The 19,616-nt window shown below is 38.8% G+C and overlaps 1 protein-coding gene across 1 annotated transcript in view; it reads right to left on the bottom strand.

The window, feature by feature from the left end:
* LOC127572671 (A disintegrin and metalloproteinase with thrombospondin motifs 19-like) overlaps positions 1-19,616 on the bottom strand; it is a 282,491-nt gene that overhangs the window by 162,421 nt on the left and 100,454 nt on the right. The window contains exon 9 of the mRNA XM_052020173.1: positions 13,871-13,976. Coding sequence (XP_051876133.1) covers positions 13,871-13,976 — 106 coding nt within the window. The remainder of the gene's footprint in view (positions 1-13,870; positions 13,977-19,616) is intronic.

Genomic DNA, 19,616 nt, shown 5'->3' with positions numbered 1-19,616 from the left:
TTTGGCAACAATTTGGAAACAGGCTGGCCAGCCATATAACAGCAGAGCAATGAGTCAATTCATATTTAAAATGTCATGGGAACAATTTAATTAATTAAAAAATTAAAAGCTATTGTCAAAGTGAAGGTACAAGGTCACTCATACAACTGAGGCAGCCTGTCGGGCAACACAATTTTTGTTACCAGAACATCATGAAACTGCATTTAACATCAGAGTTGAAGAAGAACGTCTGCCTAATTGTTCCACTCAATCTCAGTCCTGAAATATGACAGCTTGTACTTCGCTGTCGTGGTACAAACTGGCAAAGTAATTTTCCAAAGAGTTCTGAACCCTAGCAGGGGTACAATAAGCAAACAATTACTTATAAATGTCTATAACCTCGTCATAATGTTTGAATGATTTATGTTTATATCTTTCATAAATAGAATGCAAGCCCATTCCTCTCACATACTGGCACGTTTAATTCAAAATAAAATCATATTGTGTGCTAGATTTTAACACTGGACTATTAACTATGAACATTAACAGCTGTTTAAAAAGGTTAAAATAAACATCTGGTGTTCATAAAAACAGCTTACGTCAAGTTTTAGATACGCAGAATTCTTCATGACTAAACAATGTGATTCGTTTACATGAGATAATTCTGGATGTTTTCTGGCAGAGTATCTTGAGGTGAAGCAAAGAAGGATAGGAAACCTGGTACCAAATTTATGCCACTGAGTCCCTTTCAGACTTCCCTCTGCTTCTGAAACTATCCATGCTTTCGGTGTGTCAGTTGGGGAGGTACTTTTCTTGCTGCCCTGCCCCTTATCCTGGATGTGGCATACAGTTCATAACTTCTCACTTCCAACAGGACTTGTTCAGGGGTAGAATGAAATGGAACAAAACCCAGCAGTTTTAGTCAAAGGAATCCTTTGCAAGTAACTGCAAGTTATTTGCAGCAAAAACTCTTCCTTTACCTAAGCTGCATCTCCAGCCACAGGATTTGCAGTCATTCCACTATATCCTCCCTTTAAAGGACAACTGAATTGAATCGGTTGGGATACTCGCCTCTCCATTATACATGAATCACCTAAAAATCATGCTTTATTTCTATACCTGAACAGCAGTAATCCTTCTCTACATAAAGTCTATAGCTGGTGCGGTAAATGTGCCAGCGCAAGTGGGTGACACAATTGCTCAGCTAGTAGAGCTGCTGACTCATAGATCCAGAGGTCCGAGTTCAATCCTGATCTGTGGCGCTATCTGTATAGAGCTTACTGCCCAAAGATAGACGTGTGGGTTGGTAAGTTCATCAGCCACTTTAAATTGTCTCCAGTGTGTAGCTGACTTGGACCAAAGGACCTATTCCCATGCCCTATGACATACATTTATTCCTTTTTGCCTTCATATTAGACATACAGTGAAGGAACACTTGTGGGGAATAAAAGGCTCAAAACCCATTCACTCCTTTCTAGGTATTTTGAAGAAGCACAATATGGCATACAAGGCGCATAAAAGTGGGTGGGAAGGTGAAACATGGTTTTAATCTGTTCCAACTGCGTAGCGCTGAGAGCCTGCTAACAATATAAAAAACAAACATGAAGCTGACCCAGGACAACACAGAATCACAGGAGGTATGCTCCTGCTGGAGGAAAATCTAACCCACTTCCCTGAACTAATTTGTTCAATCCTCATATATGGTCCTGGAAGTAGCATGCATTTCCTGACCTTTTGTTCCAGTTTGGCTAACACCACAGTAATGAGCAGTATAAAACACACTATCCAAATAACTAAGAACTACTGGGGTTAACTTCCATCTTCATCCCAGGTTTGATTTCAATGAAAGACCAAGAAGATGTAAATTTGCCTCATGAGGTTATGGTCTAATTTGTCTTTCGCTATAACTGTTTCCAATCTAAAACTGGAAACTAACTCAACCGAAGAGCATTTCAGTCATCTTGTTTATAACTTGCATGTTGAGATAACATTGTTATTTTAAATATATATTCATTCCCAAAATACAAATTGGCAAGGGTTATCTGTAAATAGACTGAATTAAGCAGCAGTTTCAATGGTAACTGCATTTTTAAAAAAATAATTTTGCTTTGATGAATAATGACACATCATCATCATAAAAGGAATATCAGATGAGTTTAAAATGTAGTCATAATGCACTTGATCATTTTCTTTTCCCACAGGGTGCATAAGGCTTGAAGGGTGCTGGTGGGCACTACTATAATTTTCAGTGACATCTGAGATGAACATAGTCAATGGCTGTTAGCCAGACTCCATGATTACACACAGCCCAGACCTCTGGATGAGGTTACTGCACACTGTGGTCCAATGTAGTTGGCATGCTTGTTAAACCAAAATACTATGAACTGCAGAGTACTCTCATAGCTGAACCATAAAGTTCAATTGATTCCTCAGTCTCCACATTTTAAAATGGAAGATATCCATCTTCTCACCATGCAGCAAGGACAATCTCAGGTAACTAACTGACCATTAGGAGCAAACTATATAGTAGCCATTACAGCATAGATATACCTCACATGTAAATTTTTTTTATTAAGTACGTGGCACAGAATTTTTCTCTGTGTTGCTTCTTTTACTGAGCCACAGTCTTCCATGGCTTGGTTAGTAGCAATTTAGAATATGTACATAGTCCAACTAAAGAGCAGTCCTGGATGTAGCCAGGTGAGTGTTGGAATATCAGTGGGAGATCATTTTAGAAAGAGTGATCATATCTCTAAGTTTCAAGATAGCTACAGAAAGGGAGGAGGGTAGTCTGAAAATTAAGGGAAAAATTTAAAAAAATTGTGTATGTTGGAAATCTAAGATAAAATAAAATGCTGGAAATACTCAGCAGGTCAGGCTGCATCTGCAGGAAGAACAGCCACACTGCATGGACACCACCTTTGACATGGTATCAACTGACTACTCAAAACCTGCCCATCAAAAGACCTACAAACACACTGTAGACATTCTTAACTATAAATTGTTACAGCTGATCTCAGTCTGCAGCATATAAGGATCTATTCTGCCAAAAGGAGAGCTGAGAGAACAAGCTGTACAACCTACCAAACAAAGATATGAAGACACATGGAACAGTGATAACAATTTTTATTGCTATCTTGAGGGATTAAGTCCGCTCAGTGACATATTGATTTCCGCTTTGAAATCTCAAAATATTCTTATCATTTTTGTATTTAAGTTTATCTTGGGTTTGTTTTTTGTGTTCGTTATTAGTGTTACTCCAGAGCTTTTCCACAATGTTAATGATCTCATTTCCCCCAGAACAGCTTTCATATCTGTCCGTTTCTCAATCCAACAAATTCTTCATACTTTGTTGGTTTGGTTGTCTATGTCCAAACCTATTAACACTGGCCTCTTCCAATTAAGTTTAAATGGCTCTTACTCCACACCCCCCCTCACCCCAAGTGAGATTTTGGAACCACTCAAGAAAAAAAGAAAATTGTTGCCATTTTGTCTTGGTCATCATTATTGACATACAGCTCACTGGAAGCAGCAAAAACAGCTTGGAAATTAGTTCATACTTTATTTCGGACCGAATAAATCCTTATTTCTAAGGATTTCTAACATGTTAAATCAAAATGCTGTCTACCTGTTTGGATGCATAAATAAACTGTGCATACACAAAATGATTGAGAAAATCTCTACAGAAATTTCAGGTGAAGGGGCAAATCTGAACAATAATGTCTCTTTCTTCCAGCAAAACCTCACCATTTAATTTTGCTCTATTATATGCTTTATATAATTAGGTATTTTCTGAAACACCCTTCCCCTCAACCCCCCCCCCCCCCACCAAGTGCAAGATATTAAGCTAAAGGTCAGCAAAATGGAGAGGTTTACATTGACGAAGGTTGAGGTAAAGAGTTACAATTTGTTAATGAAACATGCCTCTACACAAAGAAAATGTCAATTGTTGCACAGTCTTGAAACAAATGAACACGTATTGCATGTTTCACAAATATCACCACCTTGCAACAACTCTTTGTTCCAAACAACATGAAAGTAAGAGCAGAATGGACTTTGAAACAAGCAACGGGTGTATTAATTAAACCAAATTTGCTGGTCAGTATGACCCATGTACTGGACAAAATGAACTTGCAAGTTGTGGAGTCATATTATTGAGCGCATGATTATACTTAGAGCTAAAGAATGGTATCTTATTCTGGACTGAACCTTGTTCATTAGTGGTTATCATTTCATTTGATTATTTATTTTTGCTATTATTTGGTTCCAATACAGCCTAGCCCAGTTTCACTTTAGTGCTTAGGATTCTATGCCCTAGTTTTCAGAACTGTAACATAAACGGCTTGTTATGATAACAGAAATAACAAAAAAAATCATTTTTTGAAAATACATTTTTCATCTTCATTCATGACTGGTAACCTAGTGGAGCTAAATAACCCAACAATATTGCCCAATGCAGTGAAGACAAACATTTACCCTTACACCTAAGCATATGTACAACTGATTTTGCACTTAAATTCCTAGATAAGGATTTTATTTCATAGCCACATCTGGTCTCCAAAATTTACTAAAGGGAAAAAAAGGTGTTATGGAAGGACTGGTCTTATTTTTGGACTCATTAAAATACTTATAGCTACTACTTGGCAGATCAAAAAGCCAGTAGTCTTCAAAATATTTACAATTTAATTTCAATGCATAAATTGCTGCCAAAATAACTAAAAAGACATATATTTAAAAAAAACTCCCCACCCACTCTTATGCCAAGCCAAAACTATGCATTTCTATATAATGGAAATACAAATTGGAGCAACAGCCATCCATGGGTATTTATTCCATATTTCTGGCTGATTCAGGGGTGGCATTGAGAAACCTATGAAGGCAAATTGCCTGTGTACCATAATGGCCTCAATGATTTGCAACAAAGCACATGCTTTTGCATTCCAGTTACAAAGGGAGGTAGAAATCAATTTTGAAATCCAAAACTATAAATTGAAAGGATTATTCATTCACAGAAATAAAGTTTAGCATAATACTGCTGCACCTTTTTGATACATACACTGAATGTGGGCATCACAGTCAATGCCAACATCTATTGCTCATTGCTAACTGCCCTCAGAAGGTGATGATGGTGAACGGTCTTCTTGAATCATTGGAATCTGTCCAGTACAGGGTTGTTGGATAGGGAGCTCTCCCGATGAAGGTAAAGGAATGGCAATATATTTCCCAAACAAGCTGGTGTGTAACTTGGTTGGAAACTTGCAGCTGGTAGCATTCCCTTGTTTGTCTAAGTGGTAAAGATTATGGATGTGGGAAGTGAAGTTGAAGAAGCTTTACTGAGTTTCTATAGTTCATCTTTAGAAGTTAAACACTGCACCCACAATGTGGTGGTGCTAGAGTGCATGAACAGTTAAGTTAGTGGATGGTTTGGTAGTCAAGCCATGTCTAGGATGGTGTTGAACTTCCTAATTGTTGTTAATGTGGCATTTGTCAAGGCAAGCATAGAGCATTCCATTGCATTCTTGACTTGAACCTGTAGGTGATGATAAGGTATCAGGAGGCAATGCTAAAGATTTACGATGCTGGTATGCAACTGCTGTTGATTGGAGGGGTCGACAGAGCAGTTATGAGCCTATCACATTGTTCTGAGCATGGCCTCACACACAGGCCTGACCAGCTGATATCCTTCACAAGGACACAAGTGAATCAGTTTGAGCTGCCTAGACATGTCAAACAGTGTTGTTTTACAAACGGAAGCAGGAGGACGCCATAAAGCTTGTTGATCCTGCTCCATTTCTCACTGGGCTGATCCATGTATCTCGATTCCCTTAGTGTCTGTCAACCTTAGCCTTGAATATACTCAACAACTGAGGATTCACAGTCCTCAGTGAAAGAGAAGTCCAAAGACTCACAACACTGAGTAAAGAAATGAATCCTCATCTTAGTTCTAAATGACTGACCCTTTACCTTGAAACTGCACCACCTTGTACTAGAAAAGAGCCTTTCAGCATCTACCCTGTCCAACTCTTGCAGAATCACCTCTCACTCTTATAAACTCTCTTTCTAAAAATAGGGTGAATGTTAGTATTATTAATGCTGAATTTAATCTCGACTTTAGTGTCACAATGTTATTACAATTAAATGGTCAGACAATTACATTTGCCTTTTCTAAAATAGTGCGATCCCAGACTCAGCCATGTGCCTAGGGCTGGGTGGAGGAGAGATAGAGAAAGGGGACTGAAATCACAAAAAAATGAACCTTTCCCAAAGGCTGATTTCTTAGTAGCCGTTTACAGAGTAATATGGGTACAGAATGGCTAAACTACACATTATTCAATGAAAAATATTGTTACCTACATAGACATGGAGAACTATCAAACAAGTAGAATACATTATCTCTCTTCTCTGGATATCTGGGGAGAACAGATAGAACTGGACTTGAAGGTGCTGAGACCACACTATTGAGTTACATTCATTTTGTTCAGATTTTGCATTTTTGTAATTTAAATGAAATACTTGGACAAAATCTCAGACCAAAAACACTGTGTTCAAACAAAGCTATTCATTCTGATGATTGATCATAACATTTTATGCTCTGCGAGGTGACCCAGCAACTGACTACGTGAATAATGATTTCAGTCAGATTATACATTTCATTTGCAGGGTTATTTGTCACTCAGAGTCACTCATGTTTGACCCATTTTTGGCAAGACCATTGAATAGAGTGCCAGATAAAAGGAAGTTCTATTTCAGGAAAGAAAAGAAAAAGGCACCAGTCCATCTCACCCACTTGATTTGTACTCATTGGATACGAGTGGAATGTCATTGTCTGCTGTTATGCAGATCAGATCTTTCTGGTGCTCAGGCAGAAAAGAGTATATGCTGCAGACAACATGTATCTGAAGTCCACAAACCTAATATTATCATTCATTATACTAAACATTATATCACACTACTGAACGAGTGGAAATGTTCTGCAATGTGCATTTATCTATACATTCACAATGAATGGAATACAAATATTTACATATATTGCACTTTTATTTCTATTAATGTTATACACAAACTGAACTGCTATCTAATATCTTTGTCCAGAACTACCATAAAATTTACTGACATAAATGTGCGTCAGACAGGGAAAAAATAGTTACCATGACAGATCATAAAAGATTTATCATGAAAAGGTGATTTGCATGCTGGAATTTAGTGTACTCATTCTATGTAATACAGGATATTTGCAGGGCATTTTTCTTTTTTCTTTACATGTTTATTCCCTGATTTCCTTACACACATCACTAAGTAGCTGGAGGTTCAATTTCAGAATTAAGATAAATAATTGCTTTAGTTGCTATTTGTTTCAAGGTTCAAGCAAATTAACTACGTGGCACTATTTAAAATGATGTAGAAAATAGGTTTGAAATTTTAATGCCTGGAATTTATCTTTTAACTCCTACTTGGGTTCCAAAAACAGAAACACTTTAATCTTAAATTACGCATTGCTGTAAAATTCCTAGCTGGCTGGTTCCACTAGGCATTTTATCTTGCCAAAGATCATGGGGTCAGCTCCAGAGAATGCAGTGTCCTTTGCTTCTTAATCAGACATAACACTGCGTGGGCTTACATTATCTTACTGAACTTTGTTTAGGATGAAAATTAGGCACTCAATCCAATTAAACCATTCTCAATTCACGAGCATTAGTGATATCATTTTTCCATGACAGCTTTTTTCTCCCTAGGATTAGCTGACCTCAACAATAACCTGCAGTACAGGATCCAGAAACTTTGTCACAGCTGAACATTGTAGTTATGTACACAAGTGTTGCCAAGACATGACAAATCCCTTTCTAGTTTCTTTGGCAAGCTAGCAAATAGACAAGAAGTCATCCAGTTCGCCTGTCTGTTTATTAAGTCATTCAGGCAGATTTAACTGAAGAGCTAAATTGTTTTCAGCATTCTTAGCACTGTTAATTGCACAATGCAATTGGACTATACTATGCATACATTTTAATAAAGTCAAATTTGTGTTTTATTATAGCCAATTAGTCCAAGAAACCAAACAAACTGATTCTGTCCAGAATTTTCCACAAACACAGATTTGATCTGTGTTTTGCATCAATGCCTTCAAAATGTATTCAAATGTCTGAAACAATTATCCTAATAAAGTTCAGATCATGTTGAAATATCAACTCACGATCCATGTAAATAAACAAAATAAGGGTGCTGACTGTAATTGACATCATTAACAATGTGGTTGGAAAACCACAATCCTATACCTACATTTACAACATTCAGAACAATTAGATAAAACTTCCATTGCCCTTCCATGCTAAGATGGAAGACACATTTTTCCCTAGAGATCATCTCTATATTAGAGCTTCACGTTGGACACAGAATTCACAACACAAAAACCACCTCATTAGCTTTGTGCTCCATTCTGAGTAGCCAGGATACACAAGTAGAAGGGGATGGAGGATGCAACTGTATCATTTTAAACCCTGTGATTATGCTGGACATTAATCCGCAGTAGGCCAAAGATAAGCTACCAGGAAAGAATCTTTGGACAAACCTCCAGGCAAGAAGGGTTTTCAAAGGCTGACAGGTTTTCAAGGCAAATGTTTCAAGAGATTTCTTTGTACTGCCAACCCCTTAGTTTTCAAGATCCAATTTTTCGGCCACAACTTTCATTATTCCCACCACAGGCTCGACAAAATGGATCTTCTCAACTGATGCAGTCAGTAGAAGAGGAATGAGAAAGAGTGTACTCTTAATGGCACAACAACTGCAGAGAAAAATTGACACATCTCACTCTATAGATGCTTTGTTGGTGGTGGTACCCTATTGCCACACACGACAAGGCTCCATCAAGCCTTCCTCTAAAGAAGTCCCAACCTAACAAAATGATGGGACAGATGAAAGAACACTGTACTGAAAATTCCTTTCCGCTCCTTTGCAAATAAAATATGCCATTTTGTCATTTTACTCTAGATATACACTGACCTATTGGCTTCATCACTGTATAACCCCATTATAATCATTACCTCTGTTTCCCTATCTGGTGCATTTAACACAATTAGTTCAAACCATATTAATCATCTGCACATTCCATAATGGGCCGCATAAAGACCAATTGCTCCAGTCACTTAAAATACTTGTCTTTGAAATTTGATTGCTTCACTACAAATGAGCTCCCTTCCTAGTTATGTTATGGAAACTGCAAAACACTGTAGAAACAGATTCAACAAAGCACATCAAGCTTTGATGGCTAATCTTTCCAAAGCAAATATGCTCAACTTAATTTATCAGGCAATAACTGGGAGAGTTGTATTGTTTGGCAATGTTCATGATATTGATCATCAAATAACAATTTAAACCAAGCCTGTCAGTATTCTGTTAGCATTTGATTACAGGACCGTGTGTCACCACAGCACGCTCTCTGCATCTTTTGGCCTTCTGTTTCAAGTTTTTCTTGCTGCACACATTGGGGTAAAGTTGCTGCATCAAATGGACTTGCACTGAGTTGATGTCTCATCAAAATTTCCTTACATTTATTTCAGAGGAAGACAAAACTAGGCATTCTGTAAAATCAGCAGTCAAGACACAATAAACACGCTATATGTGTGTGCGTGTGGAGGGAGGGCATGAAGGGACACAACCACCCTTTCCAAAAATCATCCAATAAGAACTACAGATAACATGAGGTTATACAATTACCCTGACATCAAGAATTGATGCATTGGCCCCTCAAAGAACTGGCAAATTTAAAATCCTGAACAAACCCCTTCCTAACATATTACTGAAAATCAATTTCACCCCATTATCCCTTTCTCTTTGAAGTATTAACAACACATTTGCTTCATTGCAATACATCAATCCATTTTATTTAGTTAAGTACCTAAAGTAGTTTTTCCAGATGTCACAAAACTTGGAAGCGTAGTGAACAATGAGGAAGATACTTGAGGCTTTAAAGAGGTTGCAGGAATGGGTAGATATGTGGCAGATGAAATTCAATGTACAAAAATGCAAGGTGTTACATTTTGATTGGATGAACAAGAAGAGGAAATGTAGTAGAAGGCACAATTCTAAAAGGGAATCTGTGGCTAAGATATGCACAATGAAAAAGCAGCCAGAAAAAGTATTCGAGAACCTGAACTTTATAAACAGAGACAAAAAATACAGGAGCAAGGAAAGTCACAATGCTGCTTTATAAAATCCTGCAACTGGGAGACAACATCCAGTTCTGGGCAGCATGCTTTTGGAAAGATGTAAAGGACAAAGAGAGGGTGGAAAAAAGACTTACAAAAATGACTCCAAGGATGAGGGGCTTTACTATATAGAAAGGAGAGGGTGAGGCTGTTCTACTTGGAACAGAAGAGCTTTACAATCTGACGGAAATATATAAAATCGTGAAGAGTCTTAGCAGATTTGGTAAAGAAAAACTGTTCCAACTGGTGTCAGGGTCAGGAACCAGAGGACATACAATTGGAGGTGAATGGCAAAAGGAACAAAAGTGAAATGAGGAAAACTTTATTTTACGCAGTGAACTGTTACAATCTGGAATGCAATGCCAGGCAGAGTAGTAGAGGCAGATTCAACAGTTACATTCAAACAGGAATTGGGTAAGTACTTGAAAGGAAAAGATATTGCAAAGCTGTGGGGGGAGGAGGGCAGTTAAATGGGAACAGCTGGACTTCTCGTCCATAAAACTGGCATAGACTCAATGAGTTGAATGGCCTCTTTCTGTGATGTAACCTTTTCTGTGTTTCTATAATTATCCACTGCATATCACGTATCCCATCGTATACAGAGTGAAAACCCAAGGCCTAAAAATTGGAAAACTGTGCTGAAAAACATTCACCAGAATCTTGATTGGCAAGGGATCTATGGGAATGCCATTGAGAACCAGGGATTATGTCATTGAATATTTAATAATCTCATAAGCATGGTCAGAGTTAACAAATTCCATCATTGAAATTTAACTGCTCTGATCATTTTGGGCAAAAAGAAATTTATCATGTGTGCCTCCTACAGGCTGATCAAACTGAGACAATTGAAGATGGTGGGATTATTGCCAGTAGCAGCGATGAAATCTGAAACTGCTTTAGAGACAGAAAGCAGAGCATACCGGCAAACAATTGATTTTCAGTGTGAAGGCAGGTGTTCAGTGGTGTTCTCCAGAGGTGAGTGTTGGAACTACTGCTCTTTTTGATGTAATTAATGACCTGGACATGGGTATGTAGGCCTATTTTGTTTTCAAAATATGCAACAAAAAATTCAGAAAAAAAATACTGATGCCTAGAAACTGGAGTCCAACCTCTTTTGGTCCACTGTACACGCAATGTGGGAAGTGCTAACACCCAGATGATCTCCTGAAATATTCACAAGTTCGGGCCAAAATACATCAAGTGTAGCACGATGTAATTTAGTCCATGAATTCATATGCTATAATGGGACCTGTGTGGTTCCCATTGTAAGCTGTCTGCAATACTCACAGGTTTTGCGTCAATGCCATGCTGGTTGCTTGGAGGCAAGCCAGTGCTTATAGAACACTCCCCATGGCAGCCACAGTCCAGCAGTAGAAAACGTTGCCATGGAGGTGAGGGAAAATGTTGGCAATGGGTAGGACACTGCTCTTCAATCTGCCTGGGCAAGTTCTGCAAATGCAATGGACTGGCCTGATCAACTGTTGTGTCACTGCAAGCTTAGGTTGTGGACCAGTGATCACGACATGCAAGTAATTGTAAGCAAAAAGCAAGTGATCAGTGAAGAGAGCTCCAGTGAATTCTTTAACATATCGTTAGCCACTGAAAAGTGAAGCTGGCAAATGGCGTGTACAGTGACAGCAATGTGACAGTGATCTCAATCTCTAACCCTATGCAATTTGCACCTTGCATTTCTTGTGAGTGGTCAGTGAAGGATGTAGATTTACTCAAAGGCTCTAATTTCTGTCAGCAGTGAAGGAAAGATACAATGCCTGATCTGTGGCATTATTAACTGTGCAAAGGTCGCTGGGAAAACGTCAAGCCTGCCAAGATGAATCATGCATTAAGTCGCTCAGGCCAATTTCATGATGATCGCTAATCGATCCAGAAATGATGGCTCGCACTGCTCACATGTACAGAAAAGATTTTATGCACAATTTTCTGCAAAATATTTTACGCCAGTGGGTCCAAATTCTTGACAAAAAGAAGCAATGGACTTTGGGAAGTGAAATCTGCAAATGTACGGCGGATGACCTTCAATACTGAGAAAAATGATGCAATATATTCTTGGTGGAGGATTGAGGGCAGACAATATAAACTAAATCATGTAATTCTAAAGGGGAATACATTCAAAGAGACTTGGGATTATGCAAACAAATCTTTGAAGCTAGCAGCACAAGTTGAAATGGTGATTAAAAATTATGGGATCTTTGACTTTATTAAAGGAGGCACAGAGAAAAACAAGGAAATTATTCTTTAAAATACTGGCTTGGTCTCAAATGGAGTATTGTTTTCAATCCCAAGCATTCACATTTTATTGACAATGTTGAGGCTTTAGGGAGAGTGCAGAATAGATTTATCAGAATATTACCAGCGAAGAATGATTGTGTAAACTGGGGGCTAATGCCCTTAAGAGCACTGAAGGCCAAGGGGTAATTTGACAGTGGTGTGAATAATCATGAAGCTGTACACATGAAGAAATTTTGTTTCGTACAGAGGGTACCATGTCTGGAATGTACTACGTGAAATCATGGTGTTACAAGATGCAATAACGACTATTTAGAAAGAAAAGTGTTTAAATAGTTGAAGGGAAAATTTGTAGGGCTATGGGGGAAAAGCAAAGGAATGGAATTAATCTGATCACTCTTACAAAGGACCTACATCAGCACAATGGACCAAATGTGATCTGTGCTGTATCTAACTATGATTATTGGATCTTCTGGGCACAGACTACATCAAGTCAGCCGAACATTCTTTTGATTTTGTGTAGGGCTTTACTAACGTGAGAGGAGTGAGCTAAAGGCACCCGATAGAATTCACTGGACAACTAACCACTGAAAAGGATTTCAAATTGAGCCCATTTTAATACATTTCAAATGTGTTGTTGGCAGGTTTCAGGGACAGAGGCCATCAGAGTCATCTTTTTTAATCTATAACTGAACATATCTGAGTAAAATTGAGTCCACTTTGAAACTCTACAGAGATAAACTAATCTACAGTTAAGAAATTAATGTGACAAACTATTCAATTCCTTCATATCTGTCATGCCCAGCTGCTGCTAATGATTAGCAGCAGGTCACCTACGTTGACCTGATTATTTTTCCTTAGATAACAGTTTATTGACACTTATACATTAACCTTCTGTAATTGAACAACCTAGGTATTGTCTCAAATGGTACATAGAACATAGAACAATTACAGCACAATTCAGGTCCTTCGGCCCACAAAGCTGTGCCAACATGTCCCTACCCTAGAAATTACTAGGCTTACCCACAGCCTTCTATTTTACTCAGCTCCATATACCGATCTAACAGTCTCTTGAAAGACCCTATCGTATCAGCCTCCACCACCATTTCCGGCAGCCCATTCCATGCACTCACCACTCTCTGAGTAAAAAACTTACCCCTGACGTCTCCTCTATATCTACTCTCCAGCACCTTAAACCTATGTATAGAACATAGAATGGTACGTATTCCATAGAAGTGAAAAAAAAATTGTCATTAACAAGGGTGAATTTTAGCTGTTCCCACTGGGCAGGCAGGTAACATAAGACAGTGAGCTGACCATTTGTTTAAAGCTTACCCAATTTTCTTATTCATTTAAGTCAAAATAAGAACATTATTAAACAGGCAACTGTCCACATCTCACCAACAAGAACAGTTAAATTCTCATGACTATTAATGATTCTTACTTACTTGTGACCCATCTCATGTGCAATTGTAAAGGCCAGATTCAATCCATTGTCCTCAGCAAGAACACACTTCCTTTTTTCACTGCACATCCCACTAAGATATGCTATACCTGCCAAAAGAAAATACACGTAAAAACAAAATCTAAAATAATAATACAATCGATCATGATCGTAAATCAAAATCAACACAGTGTAAATGTTGGAAATCTATACAAAAATTTTGCTGGAAACAATTAGCAGGTGTGAGAAGAGAATCAAAGTGAGCAATTCAGATTGTTGATCTTTCATCATCAGTATATCAAGTTGAGTGCATTTTTACAAAAAGAAAATCAGAACGGTGTATAAAACAATATAGGGTCAAAATTCCAGAAACTCAAACTTAAGAACATAAGAAACAGAGCCACCATAGTAAGATCATTACTGATGTTTTACCTCAGCATGACTTTGCTGTTCTAATCTAATTTCCCTTGATTCCACTCACATCTAAAAATCTATTGACCTCTCTCTTGAACATGGTCAGTGACTCCACTGCCCTTTGGGGTAATGAATTCCAAAAGTTCACGACTTGCTGGGTGAAGAAATGTTTTCTTTGTCACTGTCCTGAATGGCTGACTCCTTATTTTGTGACCATTATTCTTGTTCTGGACACCACAGCTGGGCGAAATCTTAAATCCTATCAAGCACCTTAAGAATGATGTAGGTTTCAGCAAGTTCGTCTCTCACTCTTCTAGTCCCTAGTAACCTGGGCTTGTCTGCTTAATCTCTCCTTCTCTGATAACTTCTGACCCAGCTCATCTCAGGTATCAATGGAGTGAATGTTCTCCACACTCCCTCTATTGCAGGTATATCTTTAGGTAGGGAGACCAGATGTGTACATAATTTTCCAGATGTGATCTCATCAGTGCCCAATGTAATTGGAGCAAGATGTCGGTCCTCAAATCCAATTGTATTTGTTTCCTGTATCTACATGTTAACCTGCAGTGTTCAAGGACACTCAGGTCCCTCAGAACACAAGCACCTTTCAGTTTTGCACCAATTTAAAAATGATCCATTCCATTTCTTCCACTAATATGGATGACCTCTCATCCTCCATATTATATTCCATCTGCCACATGGAAAATGAGTGTTTTCTTTCTGTTAACCAATCCTCAAAGTCTGTATATTATCCCCAATACTGTGTTCTCTTATTTTGGTTAATAATCTCTTGTAGGTCATTTTATTGAAGGGCTTCTAAATGTCAAAGTACGTTACATGAACTGGTTCTCCCTTATCTATCTGCCAGCTCAGTCTCAAAGAAAGGATATGATCTAATGGCTGTTAAAGATATGGGGTGGCAAAGTGATAAGGGTTGGGAGTGAAATATTTCAGGATAATTGACTTTTAGAAGAGATAGCCAAAGTGGAAAATGTGGAAGGATAGTCCAATTTTAAAGAGTGGGATAAAGGCCATCGCGAAGAAGGACCTTAGCTCTGAAAATCATGTAAAATCAATTAGGCTGCTTGGAAACAGGAAAGGTCAAAATACATTGATGGGACCTGTATACAGACCACCCCCAACCTAGGGCATGTTATAAATCTGGAAATTAGAAGTGCACATCACCAAGGTAATACAATAGTCATTGGGCCTTAATCTACATATGGACTACTCAAACCAAATTAACAGTTAATAGTGCGAGGATGAATTCATGAAGTTTTTAGTAAATCGTTTTCTAGGTTACTATGCTGAGGAACAAATAAGTAATGGGCGATTTAGAACTAGTACATGTATTCCTTACTAAACTATATTTAAAGTTTGTAGCAACACAATTGACTATTGTGGTACATGTCTTCGATTAACAAATCTATTTTTCACCAATTTCAGTTTCAAGGTCCATCATCCATCTGAGGTGTAACATATAGAGGACCCTGCGTACACACAGTGACGTTTAACACATCAAGACACCAGCTCCACAACTTTCGGAGCCTTTTGGGTGGATGACATGGTCCAAAAGGAATGATGGCTCAAAGGGGACCTCTCTCAGCACATCTCAAGCTGGAGCTGAGAAAACATTGTTAATAGGTCTGCTTTAAGTAATTTTCATACTTGACTGTTCCTTACTCCCATCTACCATCCCCAGACCCTCCCCCCCCAACCCGATACTGTGGTAGCAACAGAATACCTGATGGTTGATCACAATCTCCATCTTGATTATCACCACCTCTCAACCCCCAATCACAATCCTGACTTGGCTAGCACAGTCCTTGAGCAAATACTGCCCAAACTCCCACAATCCCTGGCAGACTACTTACTAGTTTACTTCCCAATTGTACCCTTCAATCCATCGAGACACCCCCACCATAACTGTTTAACACGTCTTTGCAGGCCCTGACCAAATTCTACGGACTCTTAACATCTGTGAGCAAAGTGACTTTATAGATAACCAACACTGTCCTTTTGCCCCAGCCAAGTGTAGTAGCTAAAACAATATGAGAACCAATCCCAATATTTAGGTGCAAGTCTACTTCCAACGTTTATTGCCAAGCCAAACATATTCCAAATACAACCATTCCAATGCCCCCACACTTAACAAATATAAACCCATGCAAATATCACAGACTGATCACAATACAGAATTGAACCCCTCAACTTGGATGAACATGTAGATGGGTGGGTTAGTAAGTTTGCAGACAACACAAAGATTGGTGGAGGTGTGGACAGCGTAGAGGGCTGTCAGCCTCAGAATAAAGGGATGCCCCTTTAAAACTGATTGAGGAGGAATTTCTTCAGCCAGAGGTTGGTGAATCTGTGGAATTCATTGCCACAGAGGGCTGTGGAGGCCAAGTCTGTGGGGATATTTAAGGCAGAGATTGATAGGTTCTTGATTGGTAAGGGGGGGCCATTAAGGGTTAGGAGGAGAAGGGGGTTGAGAATGGGGTTAAAAAAAAGCCATAATTGAATGGCAGAGCAGACTCAATGGGACAAATGGCCTAATTCTGCTCCTATATCTTACGGATTTATGGTCTTATGGTCTGTCAAAGAATACAGCAGAATATAGATGAGTTATAGATATGGGTGGAGAAATGGCAGATGGAGGTTAATCCGAGCAAGTGTGAGCTGTTGCACTTTGGGAGATCAAATGCAAGGGAAAGTATACAGTTAATGGCAGGAGCCTTAACAGTGTTGATGTACAGAGGGATCTTGGAGTGCAAGTCAAGAGCTTCCTGAAAATAGCCACGCAAGTAGATAGGGTGGTATAGGCGGCATATGGCATACCTGTCTTTATTGGTCTGGGCATTGAATATAAGAGTAAGGAAGTCATGTTGCAGCTATATAAAAAAAACTTTGGTTAGGCTGCACTTGGAGTATTGTGTGCATTTCTGGTCGTCCCATTACAGGAAGGATGTGGAGGTTTTGGGGAGGGTGCAGAAGAGGTTTACCAGGATGCTGCCTGGATTAGAGGATATGAGCTATAAGGAGAGGATGGACAAACTTGGGTTGTTTTCTCTTGAGCATCAGAGGCTGAGGGGCAACCTGATAGAAGTTTATAAAATTATGAGAGGCAGAGATATGTCAGAGTCTTTTTCCCAGGGTAGAGATGTCAATTCCTAGAGGACATGCATTTAATGCAAGAGGGGGAAAGTTCAAAGGAGATGTGCAGGGCAGATTTTTTTTAAATTACATATATGTATATACTGTATATACACACACAGAGGGTGGTGGGTGCCTGGAATGCACTGCCAGAGGTAGTGGTGAAAGCAGATACGATAGTGGCATTTAAGAGGCTGTTAGATTGACATATGAATATGCAGGGAATGGAGGGATATGGACCATGTACAGGCAGAAGAGATTTAGTTTAATTCGGCCTCGTGTTTGGCACAGATATTGTGGGCCAAAAGGCCTACTCCTGTGTTGTATGCTCTAACTTCTGTACATAGTTTTCTGGGGAAGTGGATGTAAAATCACTCTGGTTCCAAAAATAAACAGTTTCATTGAACAAGAGAGGTGAAATTTAAATAGTACAACAGTGAAATATCAAATAAAAGCTGGAGAAAGATCCTGACCAGGATTAATGATGTTTTGCTTAGAGATGTATTCCCACAAGTCCTTGCATCTGGTGGGAAATGTCAGAATACATTGCTCAATAATTGAATGACATTCCTGAAATATAAGAATTTAACATCAAGGGATAAAAAAGTTAAATGGCATAAAGCAGACTGCCAAGGTGGAATGGTTTAGGTCAGCAATTTAGGAGTATGGGGCCTGAATGGCAAGATGTTTGGTTGCCATTATGAAGGAAGCAGCAGGTTCATAAGCAGCTGAAAGTATGGAGGACAGAAAGGCCAAGGGAGTGTCGAACAGATTACAGATTTTAGGAAGGGCAAAGCTATGAAGTGAGTTAAAGCATCCATTAGTGATTTTAAACTCGAGGACGACAGCAGACTGAGAACCAGTGCAACTCTGCAAGCACAGGGGTTTTAGGGTAGGTGATTTAGCGTGGGATAGGGCACAGGCAGATGAGTTTTAGAAGATTGGGAGGCTGATAAGGAAAGAGTTAGTGGAGTCAGGGGTGGAGATGAAAAAGGCATGTCTGAGTGCCGGTTGAGTTAAGGCAGGTAGGGAGGGGGCTGGGTAAGTTAGGTGCAGCTAAGTACTCTTTTTGGTGAAGTGGGTACATAGGGCAGGGCAGACAGTTATCAACATGAAACAATCAAGTCCAATGGCAAAAGTGAACGAAATTATTATATAGAAAAAGGAGGTTTAGCTTGATACTAATAATGAATTTCCTATTATCACTGCCAGCATGAAAGGTTTGTGTGTTGCATTCTGCCTCCTCCGTCATTTCAGATATCAATGGAGCCTCTGATGATGGTTAACTTCTGAACAAGCTATTCTGCATCAAATACTCTGTCCCCTATGGAGAGTTGACCACTTTTTCCTCTATTGCTTTGAAGAAGGAAACTTGAGATTTTTGCTCTCATATACAGTTTATAGACAAGTGTTGAAATTGTGCTGAAATTGAGACTGAAGTTACCACTTCAATCATCTGATTTTTCAAGCTTTCCTTCCTTCAAACATTAGCAAATCTCAGGAAAAATAACACTCCAGTGACTAACATCAGGGAAGTAATTTGTCAAAAGCACAGAATGGATTTGTTACAGTTGTCAAAGATCCAAACAATAAACAATATACATAAACAAGCTTATGCAATATGACCCCAAATAAGAAAATCCTCAGAACCTCATCCTATTGTAACTATCAAGTAGGTTTTTCAAGAGATGATTTTGGATCACATTTTGGGGTTCAGAGTAATTTCCCAAGACTCGACATCAAGTGTCCCTAAGTCGGTCTCACTTCCAACCATATTTCACTGATCACGTCATACACCATGCCCTGAGTGAATTCATATTGGAACTCTTAGAACGGGGAATTTCTATCCACAGTCCTATACTCATGATATTTGCCTAATTATAAGAGACTCTGCCCCATTGAAGCAATGTAAAATCCAAAGAAAAAACAAAAATAATTATAGGAGCCCAGGAAATATGGTAGGAAACTTGAGAAATACCGTAGGTTTGCATCATATTTGAACATTTTATCGATGTGTTAAAATCTCACCCCAAAATAGGCAGCATTTTCTTTCTCCTGAAGGCACTGATGTGTGGCACAAGGATGCAACTCTATTAATGATAGTTGTCCTCCAGTATATAATCCAAGTCCACGTGTGGGTGTTGACAATGAAGTGCCATCTGATTCCAGAGATTATCAAAGCC

The sequence above is a fragment of the Pristis pectinata genome, chromosome 7, assembly GCF_009764475.1.
Source record: "Pristis pectinata isolate sPriPec2 chromosome 7, sPriPec2.1.pri, whole genome shotgun sequence".
NCBI lineage: Eukaryota > Metazoa > Chordata > Chondrichthyes > Rhinopristiformes > Pristidae > Pristis > Pristis pectinata.
Note: the sequence above shows the minus strand (reverse complement) of the source record. Positions and strands in the feature narration are given on the sequence as shown.